The sequence below is a fragment of the Pelmatolapia mariae genome, linkage group LG16_19, assembly GCF_036321145.2.
Source record: "Pelmatolapia mariae isolate MD_Pm_ZW linkage group LG16_19, Pm_UMD_F_2, whole genome shotgun sequence".
Classification (NCBI taxonomy): domain Eukaryota; kingdom Metazoa; phylum Chordata; class Actinopteri; order Cichliformes; family Cichlidae; genus Pelmatolapia; species Pelmatolapia mariae.
The window spans coordinates 36,947,661-36,963,176 of record NC_086241.1 but is presented as its reverse complement, the minus strand read 5'-3'; the positions used below and the strand labels follow the sequence as shown (position 1 = coordinate 36,963,176).

Below are 15,516 nucleotides of genomic sequence, written 5' to 3'. Positions count from 1 at the left end.
CACTACGATAAAACACTTTTAACTCTGTGCTATGACCAACTTTGAGCATCACTATCATGACATATATTACCAGTTTAATATCTGTGATGTAGATTGACAGAAACGTGGATGTTTTATCTGTTTTCTGATAATTAACTGGATAAAATTTGAAAAACTGCATTCTGAGTAAACTCAACTCACCATGAGAAAGGCAGCTGGTCAAAAAACGTGATAACAAGGTCTTGTTTATATCCCCATTATGATCCCAGACTCATCATTAGCTGCGATTCTTTCTGCATCAAAATGATTTTCACCCCTCAGCTGTAAAGGTGTGACGGGGTACTGTCTCCACCCTGCTGGGCAGGTGGGCAGCATGGACACTTAAGTTTGTGAAAGCAGTAACTCAAAAACAGGTGCAGCCACTACAAATCTCAGGACGGTTTGAATACCAGTGGCCTTTAGTATAAGGTAAAGGTTGGAGGTCAAGTTTTCTGGAAATCTTGTGAATGTGACAAGTTGAGAACAAGGTGAGGTGTAGTAGCTTAAAGCTTTAAAACAACGGATGTTTGCATGCTCTGTACAACACTGTTACTCCATGACATAGACTAAATCCTAGTCTGAGCCTAACCTGACAGTTATGTTTAACCTCGTAAGACCGAAACTCTTACATGGCATTTTTAATTTCTCTTTCCTATTTGGGCTGATTGGGACCTGATGAATGTCAAAACAAAGAATTATGTGATTCTTTGTTTTTACCAAAATTGTATTTTGGTCTAGACAACCCAAAATATGATGTCCACATATGTGGACGCCAGGTCCTAGGAGGTTAAATTCTCTGTGTTAGCCTTGCAATAGACTAGCAGTCTCTCCAGGGTGTACTCCGCCTTTCGCCCCATGACAGCTGGAATAGGCTCCACCCCCCCATGACCCTAACAATGATAAGAATAAGAATGGATGGATGGGAGTCCCATAGAAATAAAACAGATGTTAACAAGTGATTCAGTAAAAAAATTAAGCTTCCTTCACAGTTTTAACCTGTCAGAGAGCCAAAGGAAGCTGTTGCTTTGTACGAGTGATAAACAGCTGTTTGCTTAAGTGAACCCAAGACTATAAAACCACAAAAAGCTCACTGAATGTTGCATCTGGAAGATCTTCATCCATCTGAGCTTCAGCGCTTCAGGAGATTCTGCTGCATTCAGTCTAGTTAACACACAGTCATTTCCATCTGTTAGACAAACACTTCTCATAGTTAACAAATAGAATGTGTGTAGAAACTGAATCACTGTTTAGGGACTCACACAGCTGACTGATGATGCAGGAAAGATTTAGTTGGGAGATTCTGACGGCCAGCGCTGAAAGATGCTGGGACAGGCCTTCTTTGTAGAACACTTGCTCTTACAGGAAGTTGTGGTGCACTGCTCGGACCTTCAGGTTCATGGTGAGGTTGTGATGCACTGCAAATTTCAACTCTGGGTAAACCATAAGAGGAAGTAAATCCTCTGTAATGAAACTGAGCGGCCATCTCAGGAGCCATTGTAGGGCCTACAGGAACATCATTGTTGGAAAGGGCGGGAGGTAAAAAGGACTCATAACAAGAGTCACTTTTGCTGCAGGCTGTTTTCCATGCCTGCCTTTCTGATGGTAAGCACAAGTCAGGTTTTGGTTGGTGCTCTAAATCTGATGGAGCTGACGTCACAGGAAAAACTGTAGAACCCAGAGCACCATCATAGGTGGAGCTTGAGCTACCAGAAGCCACTAATGGAGAGCGAAAGCCACTGGAAGTAAACTTAGCTGACCCAAAAGACGGCCCTCTGTCTCTGGCAGTCTGTGCAACAAACAGAGAAGTTGCTTCATGTGTGTGATCAGATTCAACAACCATCTGAGACGGTACTGCTGCAGGAGCAGTGTCAGGAAGACTCCCATCTGTGCTGAGGTCGTACAATTTGGGAGGTAAAAAGGACTTCACAGGAATGACTCCACTCTTTAACTCGAATGTTTTCCCTGCCTGACCAAATAATGGCATTTGGAGGTGAGGTTTTGGTTGGTGCTCTAAATCTGATGGAGCTGACGTCACAGGAACCACTGTAGAACCCAGAGCACCATCATAGGTGAAGCTTGAGCTACCTAATTTAGAGTGAACGCCACTGGAAGTAAACTTAGCTGACCCAAAAGACGGCCCTATGGGAGTCCGCGCAACAGACAGAGAAGTTGCTTCATGTGTGTGATCAGATTCAACAACCATCTGAGACGGTACTGCTGCAGGAGCAGTGTCAGGCAGACTCCCATCTGTGCTGAGGTCGTACAATTTGGGAGGTAAAAAGGACTCCACAGAAAAGACTCCACTCTTTAACTCGAGTGTTTTCCCTGCCTGACCAAATAATGGCATTTGGAGGTAAGGTTTTGGTTGGTGCTCTAAATCCGATGGAGCTGACGTCTCAGGAAGTTGTTCTCTAACTTTAAAGCCAAAACTACAAGAATCTGGGCTGAAAGACGGATGTCTGGCTGCTTCTCTGTCTTTGCATTTTACAGACATAAAGCCTCCTCTCTTAAGCTCAGAGCCATACTTTTCTATAGCAGGTGGAACCATGTGAGAAACGCCTTCAACATATTCAGATGAACTCTGTTCTGGCTCATCAGACACAGAATCAAGTGCACTGTGCAACTGATTTTCCATTGCTGAAGAGTAACCACGAATTGGGAGTGATGATCTCCTGCTGTCCAGTGTGAGACTCTTACATGAAAAGGATCTCATCCGAGCCGTATAGATCCCTGGAAGTGGAATATTGATGTGCCCCACTGCCTGACTGTCTGATGAAAACGAATCTATGGAAGTACTACAAGGATAATCACGACGAAATGAAGAAAGGCTGGATGAGGGGGGTCGAGGGGGTTGTGGAACAACCTCTGGAACATGCTCCATAAGGGAACAAGAAGAGGGAACCATGGGTGTAGAAAGTAAACATTGTGGAACATCCGCTAAAGCGCGGTGCATAGAAGAAAGACGGGGAGGGGGAGCCATAAAAGGAGGAGGCTGAGATGGAGCCGGGGATGCAGAAAAAGAAAGGTGGCGAACATCGTCTGAAGCACGCTTTATAGAAGAAGGAGGTGGAGGGGGAGCCGGGGATGCAGAAATTGAATATAGTGAAGCATGCTCCTTAAAAGAAGTTGTAGGTGGAGCTGGAGGAGAGTAGTCGGGACTCTATGAAAGGAGAGAAATGAGCAGAAATTTAAACTCCGACTCTACAAACCTCCACATGTGTAAGTGTTAAGATGAATTCTATCAGAAATACTGTTGGTAATGTCATTTGACAGGTTTCACAATATAAGAAAAGTTCTACATCAACATTAACTCAACAATAGAATCACATAGTTTGTTGCACTGTAGGACATCTGCTACATGCCAATTTAGATATTTCTAACATTGAACTGAATTGATTATTGTTACATATATTTGTTAAATTTCCTGAATGTGTTTTACTGAATGTGCAGCATCAGCATCTTAGTGTAAAGGGACTAACCGGGATTGGACCAAGAGAGCCACAAATCTCCATAAGATCAGAGTAGCACTCTTCCTCGTCCTACAGCAGGAAGACAAAAGCGTGAAATCATAAATGTCACTGTTAGTGAAGATTGCAGCAGCAATACAGTCAGTACGATCAATAACATGATGATCACATGTTTAGTAAAGGACAGGAACACAGATGTGTTGCTCCCTCGGCCGCTGAAACAAAATCTTTAGCAAAACTACAGCTCCAGTTTATGCACATGAGGACTAATCATGTATGAACAACAGTTAATAAATTCATACCGAAGACTCTTCCTCTATTAGGTCTTCATCATCCTCGGGAGAAATCCAGTTAATGTAGGGAAGGAAGTCCACATCTTCCTCTGCAATCAACTTGGGGATGTCTGTAAAACCAGGCTGTGGTTGCTCTGAGTCCTAAAAATAAGATCAATTAAATAAATATTTGATAAAAAAGCTAAAAGAATGGAAGACAAACTGTAAATGTGAAAAAGGCTGATTTGACAAACCCGTTCCTCAATGGCCACAAAGCTGGTAAACTGAGACAGGATGGAAAATTCTTTGCTTAGCTCGATGATGAAGGACTTCAACTCTGCTTTCTTACCCTGTAAAAGACAAAAATGTCAGTTTCCACAGTTTCTCCCTCACAGCCCACCCAGGTATGCTAACAACGAGCCTGTAGTTGCCTCTCTGAAGATATCCATGATGAATGTGTTGTTAAACAATCCCAGCACTCTTGTACTCAAAGTCACTGTTAACTAGAGAGCCTAAGTCCTTTCTGCATTGAGACTAACTAGCTCACTGGTCAAGTTGCTGCTGTGGTGATCCTTCAGCTGCATCACTACAGAAAATCTCATCCCAACTTCTGTCAGTTTGGACAGCAATGGGAATGAATGGGATCATTGTCCTGCTGCTTGACATCATTTAGGCCAGAGATAAGCTGTTGTACAGATACAGCCACTTATAATGGCTGCCTTATTCCTGACAGGACCATGACAGGCACCTGGTGGGTCCAGCTGATCCGTCATGTAATAATATCCCCCAAATGCTAAGGTGGGAAGTAAGTAAGTACAAATACTTTGTTACTGTACTTAAGTACAATTTTTAGGTATCAGTACTGGTAGGGCTGGGCCATATCATACCGTTCACGGTAACACCGGTATAATGTTGGGCAATGATAATAAAATGAAATATGGTGATAGAATATGGGTAAAACACGCATGCGCAGTGCCTTTGTTTTCATACGCACATGGCGGAAGAAGCATGGCGGCGACGGAGAATGAGAAGGGCGAAAGTGGATCGTTGAATGAAACGGATGAACCAGAACTGGTTTGTAAAAATGCTGCAACTTCAGTGGTGTGGAACTGGTTTAGCTTTCGTCCATCAGATACACAACAAAGCACTATTTTGGGTAGCGCATGCTAGCGGGCCGTCGTTATTACCGTGTTTTTTGGAAAATTGATTTTTCTGAAAATCGACAGTGCCCCTTATAATCCCGTGTGCCTTATGTATGAATTCTGGATGTGTTTACTGACCTCGAAACGATTTTATGTAGCGCTCGAAAATCTGTCAAATGTTTTAGTACGACTTTACTAAGCTACGAAGCCGCACTGCTTGATGGATTGTTGTAGCCAGTGTTGCCAACTCCTCAGTAAGGAAAATCGCTATTGGCTGTCCTAAAAGTCGCTAGAAGTCGCCAAATGATGTCATCGCCTAATTTGCATAATGCTAATGTAATTGTAATCTACGTTCTTGGAGAGAAAATTACATCGTGGACATAAAGTGAGTAAAAAATGTCCTTCCAAAAATTTATTTAGAACTACAAATTAAATTTCTTTTAGCAATTATTGTGTTTTTAATGTCACAATTCCAGCCCTGCTCCTTTACCCGGGCTGGGACCGGCAAAAGTGACCCGAAATAGGCACTCTGGTGGAGTTACTTTGTGTGTGTGTGTGTGTGTCTGTGTGTGTGTGTGTGTGTGTGTGTGTGTGTGTGGGTGTGGGTGGGTGGGTGGGTGGGTGGGTGGGTGGGTGGGTGTGTGTTTATAAGTAGTTTTAAACCTTGTGGTCCACAAAACAGCATAACAGTAAAAGAAGAACTGACTGCGTTACAGTCAGTGCGGGAGCAACGGCTTCGCTCATGCGCGATTCATTTGCAGCTTGGACGCATAGATGTGAACATCTTCTGCCCTGATAGTAGCGGGGGAGGACTATCCTCCGCCTGTGAGCGCTTTGGCACGGGCGCGGTGCCCACGGCAGCACCCGCTGCTTGTTGAGAAGAGCGATACGCGCTTTCGTGTCAAAAAGTCGTCATTAGTGATGTGAGACACCACTGATTTCCTTTCCGATCCGATACCAAGTAAAATTCAGGGTAGTATCGACGATACTGATCCGATACTTTGTACAAAAACGTATTTTTTGTATCTCAAATTATAGCGTCATCATGATTACAGGACATCAGATTACTTGTTCTTATCACTTAATAATGCAGAATTCATCATATAGAAATAAACTGAAGTTGTGCGCTATTTGAACACCTTGCCTGCCTGCAGTACTAAAGGACTCTGTGAGAGACGTCTGTCTCGCCCTAGCAGCACCTGTCCCTGTCCTCTCCTCCTCTTCAGTTCGCCGCAACATAAGCTCATCATATTCTGTGATATGATTTACTCTGAGGTGTTTGACGAGGTCAGTGGTGTTGCCACAACACCTCACTTTCTTGCCACATGTATTGCAAACCATGTCTCAGCTGTTTGTGGATGTAAAATACGTCCACACATGACTCCAATTACACTCAGCCATTGTTGTGAGTGCGCACGCCAGGGGCTGCGACACATTTATACAGCCGTATTTCACACATGACTATGAAAGGCGGAAGAGGAAGTAGTTCCTTCCAATGTAGACGATCCGAATGTTATAGTTTCTTTCCACTGTGTTCCTGTTAATGATAAACTACAAATTTACCCTAAATTACTAAAATATTGATCTTTTAATATGAGAATCGATTCTAGAACATAAACGACTGGTATCGGAGGAATCGATATTTCAGTATTGATCTGGACATCATCTGTCGTCATAAATAACTCTCCAATAACAACAGAAAAAGTCACCAGATTTGTCGCTAGTCACTTTTTAGAAAAAAAAAGTCGCTAAGGGGTCTGAAAACTTGCTAAATATAGTTACAAAGTCGCTAAGTTGGCAACACTGGTCGGAGCATTACAGCTACCACAGGCAGGAGCCTCACGGAGTGATACGTACTGTGCTTCAACATAATATTACCGTATTGTGTGTGTATAACCTCTTTTTAAGTTTGTGGATATTCTACATGGTTATGCTGAGGATATGTCGGCCAGTTTCCACTGGAAATGCCTTTTGGTTAAGCTGTCAGCGAAGAATTTGCATTTGAACTGTTAAATTTTTATATAACTTTGATGCACATAAAAAACAGCTGCTTGTTTAAGTGAAAATACATTGATGGGTTTTTTTGCACTAATAAAGTTGTGGAGTTGTAAAGTATTTTGTCGTGTCAATTATATCGTCAGTTATATCGTTATCGCAAATTTTCAAATGTATATCGTGATAAATATTTTTGGTCATATCGCCCTGCTCTAAGTTTATCAGTAGTTTATTTTCTGGCTACTTTTTACTTTAACTCTCTACGTTGCTAAACAAATACATGTACGTTCTACTAGGGACCAATCGTATACAGTATCGGTCCGATCCTGACCTAAATTACTGAATCGGGGAGAAAAAAAGAAAGGAATCCGATCCATTAAATATCACAAAAGCACCTCACAAAACTTGTGACATGATGTAACCCAGGTAGTGACCTTATCAGTCTGTGTCACATGACAGAGCGGCGATGGCGTAAGAGACCTGTTGGCGTCTCTTAAATGGACTGATTCTTATATAGCGCTTTTCTACTCTCCCAGAGTACTCAAAGCGCTCTATACAACATGCCATTCACCCAATCTCACAAGCACTTTCTCTATAGTTAGTGCTGTCTAACTACATTCACACACATTCACATGCACATGCATCGGTATCAGTCTTGCCCAAGGATACTTGACATGCAGACTGGAGGAGCCTGGGTTCGAACCACCAACCTTCCGATCAGTAGGTGACCTGCTCTACCTCCTGAGCTACATCAAGGTAAGTATTGAGAAAAACGCACTCCCCCCGCCGGCCAGTTTACTCCGCCTCCATGACAGACAATTAGACGTGGAAGCAGTGATGTTTTAGTTTAGTGAAAAATGAGTGTTGTTACATTACCACTCAGTTAGAAGGTTAAGGCTATATTTATTGTTCTCACGTGGTATCAGACAGGATTACTCTAACAAACGAAGAACATTTTGCCTGATAATTATGTTTATCCTCCTGTAATTTGCCACGGCTGTGTTCAGCTGTAATACCTGCCAAAGGTGCTACTCTGATGAGCCACAAGGTTAGAAAACATTTTGGTCTATAAACTGATTCCATGGTTTCTTTTTTTAGCTCCAATGACTTATTTGTACCAAGCTTTCATTTTAGAGTGCAATTAGACATTAAACTGGATAATATTCAATAAAAAACTGGAAACACTGGGGTGTTCCAAACCTTTGGTAGTTTAGTCTCATGGTTTTGTCTTGCACGCTGTCTTGTTCAGATTTTGTTATTTAGAAAGTTTTAAAGTCAACTGACACAAAAATAGGAATGAGAGAGGTATGATCTAAACAAAACTGAAACTGATATTTTCTAGTTCAAATCCAACTAAACTACAAGTTACATAGAATTTTTTATATAGTTTTAATCTTTGCCAGTGTGACCAAATTTGTCACCACATTTAACAACAGAAGGTATTGGCACATATTTGAATGGAGCCCAAGCTGTGGACAGTGACTCTGGTTTTCAAGTCATTTCCAGTTTATGGCAGGCTTGAGCTCTGTTGGGTCGTTCCTGAACATCCTTACAAACTTCCCCTCATCTGAGGGGTTGTGTCTTGTTCCAGACCTTGGCAGAGTCGTGACACATCTGAATAATAATGTTCACCTGAACTGATGATGTTGGAATCTGTAGTTGTTTAGAAATGGCTGCAAGAGACCTTCCCAGCGTGTCTAAATCTACAATTCTTCTTCACTGAGTTCTTTGTACTTTTCTATTCTTCTACTGGTCAATCTAATGAGTGCTATCAAACAAAACTTTATAGGCTGGCAAAGATAAGCATAACATCATTTTACAGCATCACTAAAATATGCTATAAGAAATGATTAACAGTTCACAATGACAATAGTATGAAAATAATGTCCATGATGAGTGTAAGTTAGAGCTGGGCGATAGAACGATAACGATATGTATTGCGAAATAACTTTTTCTCAACAGAAAAATTAAACTATTGCGATAGACCTCATCTCTCTGGCTCTCTTAAAAAAAAAAGAAGAACAGCTAATCCAAATTAAGTAGCGCAGAGCCGAACCAATCACAGCCGCAGCGTCACGTCACGTGACTTGTTACGTACAGCACAAGTGCCAAGCCGCACATGTGTAGTTGTTTGGGAAGCAGCCAGCCACCGTGCCGCCCGGGTAATGGAGGAAATGAGTGTGCTGACTAGAGAAAAATCAACCGAGAGCGTGACCGAAGGTTACCGAAGAGAAAACAGATGATGGCTCCAATGCCGGAGAGACTGTCGAACGGAAAGGCCATAGAAGTTCCGTAGTGTGAAGGTATTTCGGCTATTTCAAGTCTGACAAAAAACAGAGTAGCGCGCACTGTAAATTGTGCCGAAAGCAAGTCTGGAAATACAATAAACCGGTGCATGCTCAATCTCTGACTGAAAGCGCTAATTCGTCATTCGGCTTTTGTCAGACTAAAGTAACTGTTAAAACTGTTTGAAAAGCTAAGCTATACAACAAGGAGAGATTGACAATTTCCTTTTAGTTTTCAGTTTATTTGATATTGACAAAAGTTAGTCAATTTTGTCTGTTCTTCTGTAAAACGAACTAAGATTTATTTTTAGAATTAATATTTTGTTTCTAAGTGCAATTGACAATTTAGTAGTCTGTTTTGTTTGTTCTATTTTGAAACTTAAACGCTTTAGCGGCTGCCTTTTGTGTAGTTTGCAATATTTGCCTTTATTTATCTGAAAAAGTCTCATGTTCCTTAAGTACATCTACCCTGTTGAACTTATTATGGGAAATAAATATTTAAATCAAAACAAGCTGCTGATTATTTCACTTTTTACTCGTGAGAAACGGCACATTTAAATCTTACAAATATAGTTATTTGGCTTATATCGTGATATATATCGTTATCGCCTGAAATGAAAAAAACATATCGTGATATGAAAAAATCTTATATCGCCCAGCTCTAGTGTAAGTAAACCTTTGACCACAGCAGTATTTATTGTATTAAGGATTTTGAAACTAAACTGAATTATAAAGAAAAATGTAAATAACAATAAAATATATATATCACTAAAACAACAACAACTACTGGGATGCAAATTTCAATCGTTGGTCTCACTTATCTGCAAAATACCTCGTGTTCAGCTTCACTGGTGTCCAGGTTCCCGTCTTCATAATCCCTGATGAGGGCCCTCGCGGTGAGCTTGTGAAGAAACTAAACACATGACATAACGATTACCTCACTGTCCTCATGATCATGTGATGACAGTCAGCCTGCGTGAGGATTGTAGGCTTAACAAGTGAGATGTATGCACATACAGCAGGTACTGTTGAGTGTCAGTGTGCGAGTTCTTACTGTGCCCTTTGTTTTCTGCAGCTCGCTGGTTGACACCATTGTTTTGAGCTCCTGACCACTCAGATTTCCCAGGAGAGTAGCCTGTATTAAAACAACGGCATTATCATTGTTGTCTAACGGTGTTGTACTGTAACTCTTTAATGAGGTCAAAAAGCCAGAGACTGCAAATTAAAATAAAGTTCAAATATTTTTGCTCTTCACAGTTTCTAAGTCAGCAGGCACACTGATGCAGATTAGTGTTAACTCATTTGTTGTTCCCCTCAGGCCACTCGCAGTTACTGTTCAGCTGGTAGAAATATAACCATGCCTGAAGTTTCAAGCAAGTTTTCAAGCTCTGCCTGTCTCTGTCATCCAGTACTGTACTGTGTATTTATATTTATATTAAGAGTATAGTTCAATTATTGTATAGTTTTTATAATGTGCTAAAGCACATGTGCCCTTTAATAGAGCTGTTACTAATCTCGTTATACTATGTATAATGACAATAAAGGCTTTCAATTCAAAGTACTACTAACTATAGAATAGAATCTTATTTACTTCTTAGTGACTGCAGTCCTTCCTCCCTTAGTTATCTTAGGCTGTGTTTAGTCTCTGTTCCCATGTCTACTCTGTGATTTTCCTGTATCCCATGTTTCCTGTCTAGTCACCCTTGTCTCCTCAGTTACTGTGTTAAGCTTGTGCAGTGTTGGGAAGGTTACCTTTCAAATGTATTCCACAATACATGCCCCAAAATGTTATTTGTAACGTATTCTGTTACATTACTCAATGAGAGTAACGTATTCTGAATACTTTGGATTACTTAATATATTATCATGCTTTTTACAACTACATGAATGTACTATTGCTGTGTGATTTATTACTATTACTGAAGGTTACTCTCCATACCAATATCAACTAGATGTTTAAATCTTAATATAAATGAGTAACAGTTGGTGGACATTAGGTAAGGCTGCACTTTTTGCAGCGATCTCGTATAGAAAACTATTCCGCGCGTATATAAAACAGGTCCGTGACTCTGAACCGTAGTATAGGGACCTCTGGCTAATACGTCGGGTTCGTGTCGGCTCGTAGCTGAAAACTTCTTGGCTGCAATGGTTATTATTTTATTTACATGCTTCCAGCTCCCGTTTCTGCTCCGTGACAGCTCGTACTTTTCCTTTTTCTCCCTCCCTCACTCACAGAGACATAACGGGTATGGCAGTCCATTCTCCCTGCAGCACGGACTACACTGCCCATCAGGCTACATGCTTCAGGCCTATGCTGTAACACTCTGCCTATTGCCTTCATATTAAATCATTTTTTGAATAATAATTTTTAAAAATATTTCTTCACGTCATTATGCGGGCTGCAAGTAGGGGTGACATGAGCATGAGATTGAGACACAGGCATGAGAGCCTCTTAATGCGTGTTTTGTTTGGGTTTCCACCAGCGTGGAATTACCAAAAATAGAGAGGGTATAGCCGAAAATATGAAACAGGAAAAGACCGCCGTGTAATCCATTTAATTCAACAAAGTAACTGTATTCTGAGTACCACCTTTTTAAACGCTAACTGTAACGTAATACAGTTACTCATATTTTGTATTTTAAATACGTAACGCCGGTACATGTACTCTGTTACTCCCCAACACTGAGCTTGCATGTCCTGAGTCTGAGTTTTGCTCTGTGTGTTTCCTGTTTTATTTTGTATCTACTTTTGCTTCCCCTCGTCTCATCATGTCTGATTAGTCCCAGCTGTGTTTCCTCCTGTTCCCCATCGTCTCGTGTTCCTGTCTGTGTATTTTAGTTCTCAGTCTTGCCCTGCATGTTGTCGTGTCGTGCCCTCACTGTGCTGTGTGTTTTCTCCTACGAGCGCCCCGTTATCTTCGTCCCTAGTTTCCAGGTTTCTACAGGGTGGGCCATTTATATGGATACACCGTGTGAGTAGCTAATATCCGCCGAAGGGATGTTCGACTAATGCCACTCTCCAGTGACATGCGGCGAGTGCTACGCTGTGGGCTCTTGCTGAATGAAGCTAGGACAGCCACTGATGTTTCTTCATTAGTGACAGTTTTCTTGCGTCCACATTTTGGCAAATCCAACACTGAACCAGTTTCACGAAACTTAGCAAGCAGTTTGCTAACTGTAGCATGGGAGATGGGTGGTCTCATAGGGTGTCTTGCATTGAAATCTGCTGCAATGACCCGGTTACTGCGTTCACCAGATATCAACACAATTTCGATCCGCTCCTCACGTGTTAACCTCTTCGACATGTCAATGGCTGTGAACAAAGAGAAACTTGTAAATAACTCATGAAAGAATAAAGTTACGTTGAAACCAAGCACACCATTGTTTTTCTTGTGACATTACCAATAAGTTTGATGTGTCACATGGCCCTCTTCCTATTGAAAAAACAAAAGTTGTATCCAAGATGGCCGACTTCTAAATGGCCACCATGGTCACCACCCATCTTGAGGAGTTTGCCCCCTCACATATACTAATGTGCCACAAACAGGACTTTAATATCACCAACCATTCCCATGTTATTACGGTGTATCCATATAAATGGCCCACCCTGTAGTTTATTTCATGGAGCGTTTTACAGCCAAGATAAAGCTGCCTCTTTTAGTTCACCCTGGTGTCTGTGAGTCCTGCGTTCGGGTCCAATCCTGTCTGCCACACAGCAAATCACAACACTGGCGATCATAATCTCACCTGTTACATGGACATTTTTAGCAGCAGCAAAACGTTGTTTGTACATTTCTAAAAGGCAGAAAAGAAGGAAAGGCAGGGCTGTGCTCAGCTCAGTAGAGAAGCAGCTTACCTGAGTACAGTGTGGCACAAAGCCATAAACCAGAGTGTGACAGTCATTGAACAGAGCGTGCAGCTGCTTGGGAGCCTGCAGAGGTGGACTTGTTGGGCTGAACTGCTGCCACTTGACAGATACTGAACTGCAGCCAGGAGATGCCATACGCTTCAGCTGACAGGCCACCTGTAAACAAAACAAAGAAAATTTTGGATTTTATTTAACATATTTACAATCTTCTTATAACGAGTCAACAACTGAATAACAACAATTAACAGCTGCTTATGTATGACGTGAGCGCTCACCTTCTCTGCCCAGTTGTGTTTGGTTTTTGTGTCGAAGAACTCATAGGCTCCGCCCCCTGCTTGAGCCAGGGCTCTCAGCACGTGTCGGTTGGCCATCGTGCTAAAATCATCAGACACATAGATATACTTTATACATATTTAAAAGATCAAATCAAGAAGAAGCTCAGTGTGCAGAGCATCACAGAGTCCATTATAATGATCCGTGTAGTTAATGTTGTTATTCAGGCCTTCTGCTTTGTACATTCACGTCTCTTACTGGTGACTGTACAGTTTAAACAGCACGACACACTTTAATACGACAGTATACAGCTGTGGGCAAAAGTTTACAAACTGTGCAGCCACTTCTTGTTTTTTAAGCTCATTAAAGATGTAAACTGTATAATAATCTTGGAAAAAGAGCAGTTCAGAGGAATCATGAAAGCCTACTGTTACCGTGACGATCATGTTCATGATAAGTGGATGTAAACTTGTGACCACAGCTGTAGGACGACACACATTTTCCCACTCGGAACCCTTTTCAGACCTGAGGCCACAGGTGAAGAGGCGACTGTGCTGAGCATTGTCTCTGAGCAGCTTCAAGGTGAGCTCGGTGTTCTGGATGTGGCCGTCCGACAGCAGCAGCAGGTTCCTGATGCCGCGCGATGGAGGCAGCAAGCTGAGCGCTCGCAGGGGACGCCACAGCTCAGTGCCTCCCCCTAATGGAGCCGAGTGCTAACAGGAAAGAGAATAATCGAGCTTTTCTGAAACTCTCTGTTGAGTCTGGCTTTAAACACAACATTACCAGTGCCATTAACATCAAAATATATTCACTAATACAACAGTCACATTTTTATAGAAGCTATACATAGAAAATCTGTGGAGGGAGCCGAAGGTTTTAGTTCATCAGCCACGAAACATTTCTGACTTGGAGAGGATCTGCAAACAGGAGTGGGACAAACTGAGATGTGTGCAAAACTTGTGACCAACTGCACGACACGCCTGACCTCTGTGATTACCAACAGAGGATCAATAACTTTTTTCCTTCATGAAAATGCAAATTAATGTGTAACTTTTTTAAAATGCATTTTTCTAGATGTTTTTCTTATTGCTCTGTCTTTCAATGTTCAAATAAACCCACCATAGAAACTGATCATTTCTTTGTTTGTGGGCAAGTTGCAAAATCTTTTGACGTGTTACTGGGGTCATAAAAGCAAAAACATGTAACAAATTGTAATAAAGGCCAATCTCCAACATTAGTTTCAGTCAGGTTTCAGAGCTCATCACAGCACAGAAACAGCTTTAGTGAAGGTTACAAATGATCTTCTTATGGCCTCTGACAGTGGACTCATCTGTGCTTGTCCTGCTAGACCTCAGTGCAGCGTTCGATACTGTCGACCATAATATCCTATTAGAGCGATTAGAGCACGCTGTAGGTATTACAGGTACTGCACTGCAGTGGTTTGTAGGGATGGGTACCAGTATCCGGTGCTATTATGGCACCAGTTCTGACATAAACGGTAGTAACCAGACCAAAAAGCAGCGCACATTTCGGTGCTTTTTTTTCACCTGAGATGTCATACACTTTGGATGCTAGCCAATCATTTTACCTTTGCAAGCGTAGTAGGCGGGCCCAGGTACGTACGTTCTTTTAGAGCAGAGCTACAGATTAAAAATGCCCAAGGCGAAGCGGTCAAAAGTCTGGCTGTACTTCACAGCAAAATATGCAAACTCAGCAGCCTGCAACAAGTGCTTTATGGTGATACTGTGCAAAGGAGGTAACTCCTCAAATCTGATGAAACACCTGGTGACGTATAGCATTTTGTTAAAAGCCGAGAAATGCACCGTATTTGATAGCTTGCTGCGAGACCTCACACCGTGCACATCTACTGCGGGTGGGTTGCCTGTTATCGGAGTTAGCAACATCCCCCAAGAACCCGAAGAGGAGAGTCCTGGCCCCTAGCCCTGCCAGTGTAGCAGAAATGATGACGGATGATGATGGCAGCAGCAGCCGTTCTTCTCTGGGTGAGTAGCTTAATGTTGTTCGTGTGTAATTTACGTTGAGTAAGCTAACCACGTTATTAAATTAATGCATGTAAGGTAAACTAGCAAACACCGTCGTGCGGCTGTCTTCTTGTTTGATGGCAGATACTCCCGTCACCCTGGTCAAAAAGGCTAAAATGACCAAAGGAAAAGAGGGAAACAGCTAAACATGAGAG

At 41.9% G+C, this 15,516-nt stretch overlaps 1 protein-coding gene across 3 annotated transcripts in view; it reads right to left on the bottom strand.

Moving 5' to 3' along the window:
• parp4 (poly (ADP-ribose) polymerase family, member 4) overlaps window positions 1-15,516 on the bottom strand; it is a 41,561-nt gene that overhangs the window by 5,087 nt on the left and 20,958 nt on the right. For all 3 annotated transcript variants that reach the window (XM_063497123.1, XM_063497121.1, XM_063497122.1), the window contains 10 exons: window positions 13,845-14,032; window positions 13,322-13,421; window positions 13,035-13,202; window positions 10,234-10,314; window positions 10,012-10,092; window positions 4,012-4,107; window positions 3,788-3,919; window positions 3,498-3,557; window positions 1,278-3,178; window positions 1,110-1,179 (listed from right to left, as the gene is read on the bottom strand). In XM_063497123.1, coding sequence (XP_063353193.1) covers window positions 1,110-1,179; window positions 1,278-3,178; window positions 3,498-3,557; window positions 3,788-3,919; window positions 4,012-4,107; window positions 10,012-10,092; window positions 10,234-10,314; window positions 13,035-13,202; window positions 13,322-13,421; window positions 13,845-14,032 — 2,877 coding nt within the window. The remainder of the gene's footprint in view (window positions 1-1,109; window positions 1,180-1,277; window positions 3,179-3,497; window positions 3,558-3,787; window positions 3,920-4,011; window positions 4,108-10,011; window positions 10,093-10,233; window positions 10,315-13,034; window positions 13,203-13,321; window positions 13,422-13,844; window positions 14,033-15,516) is intronic.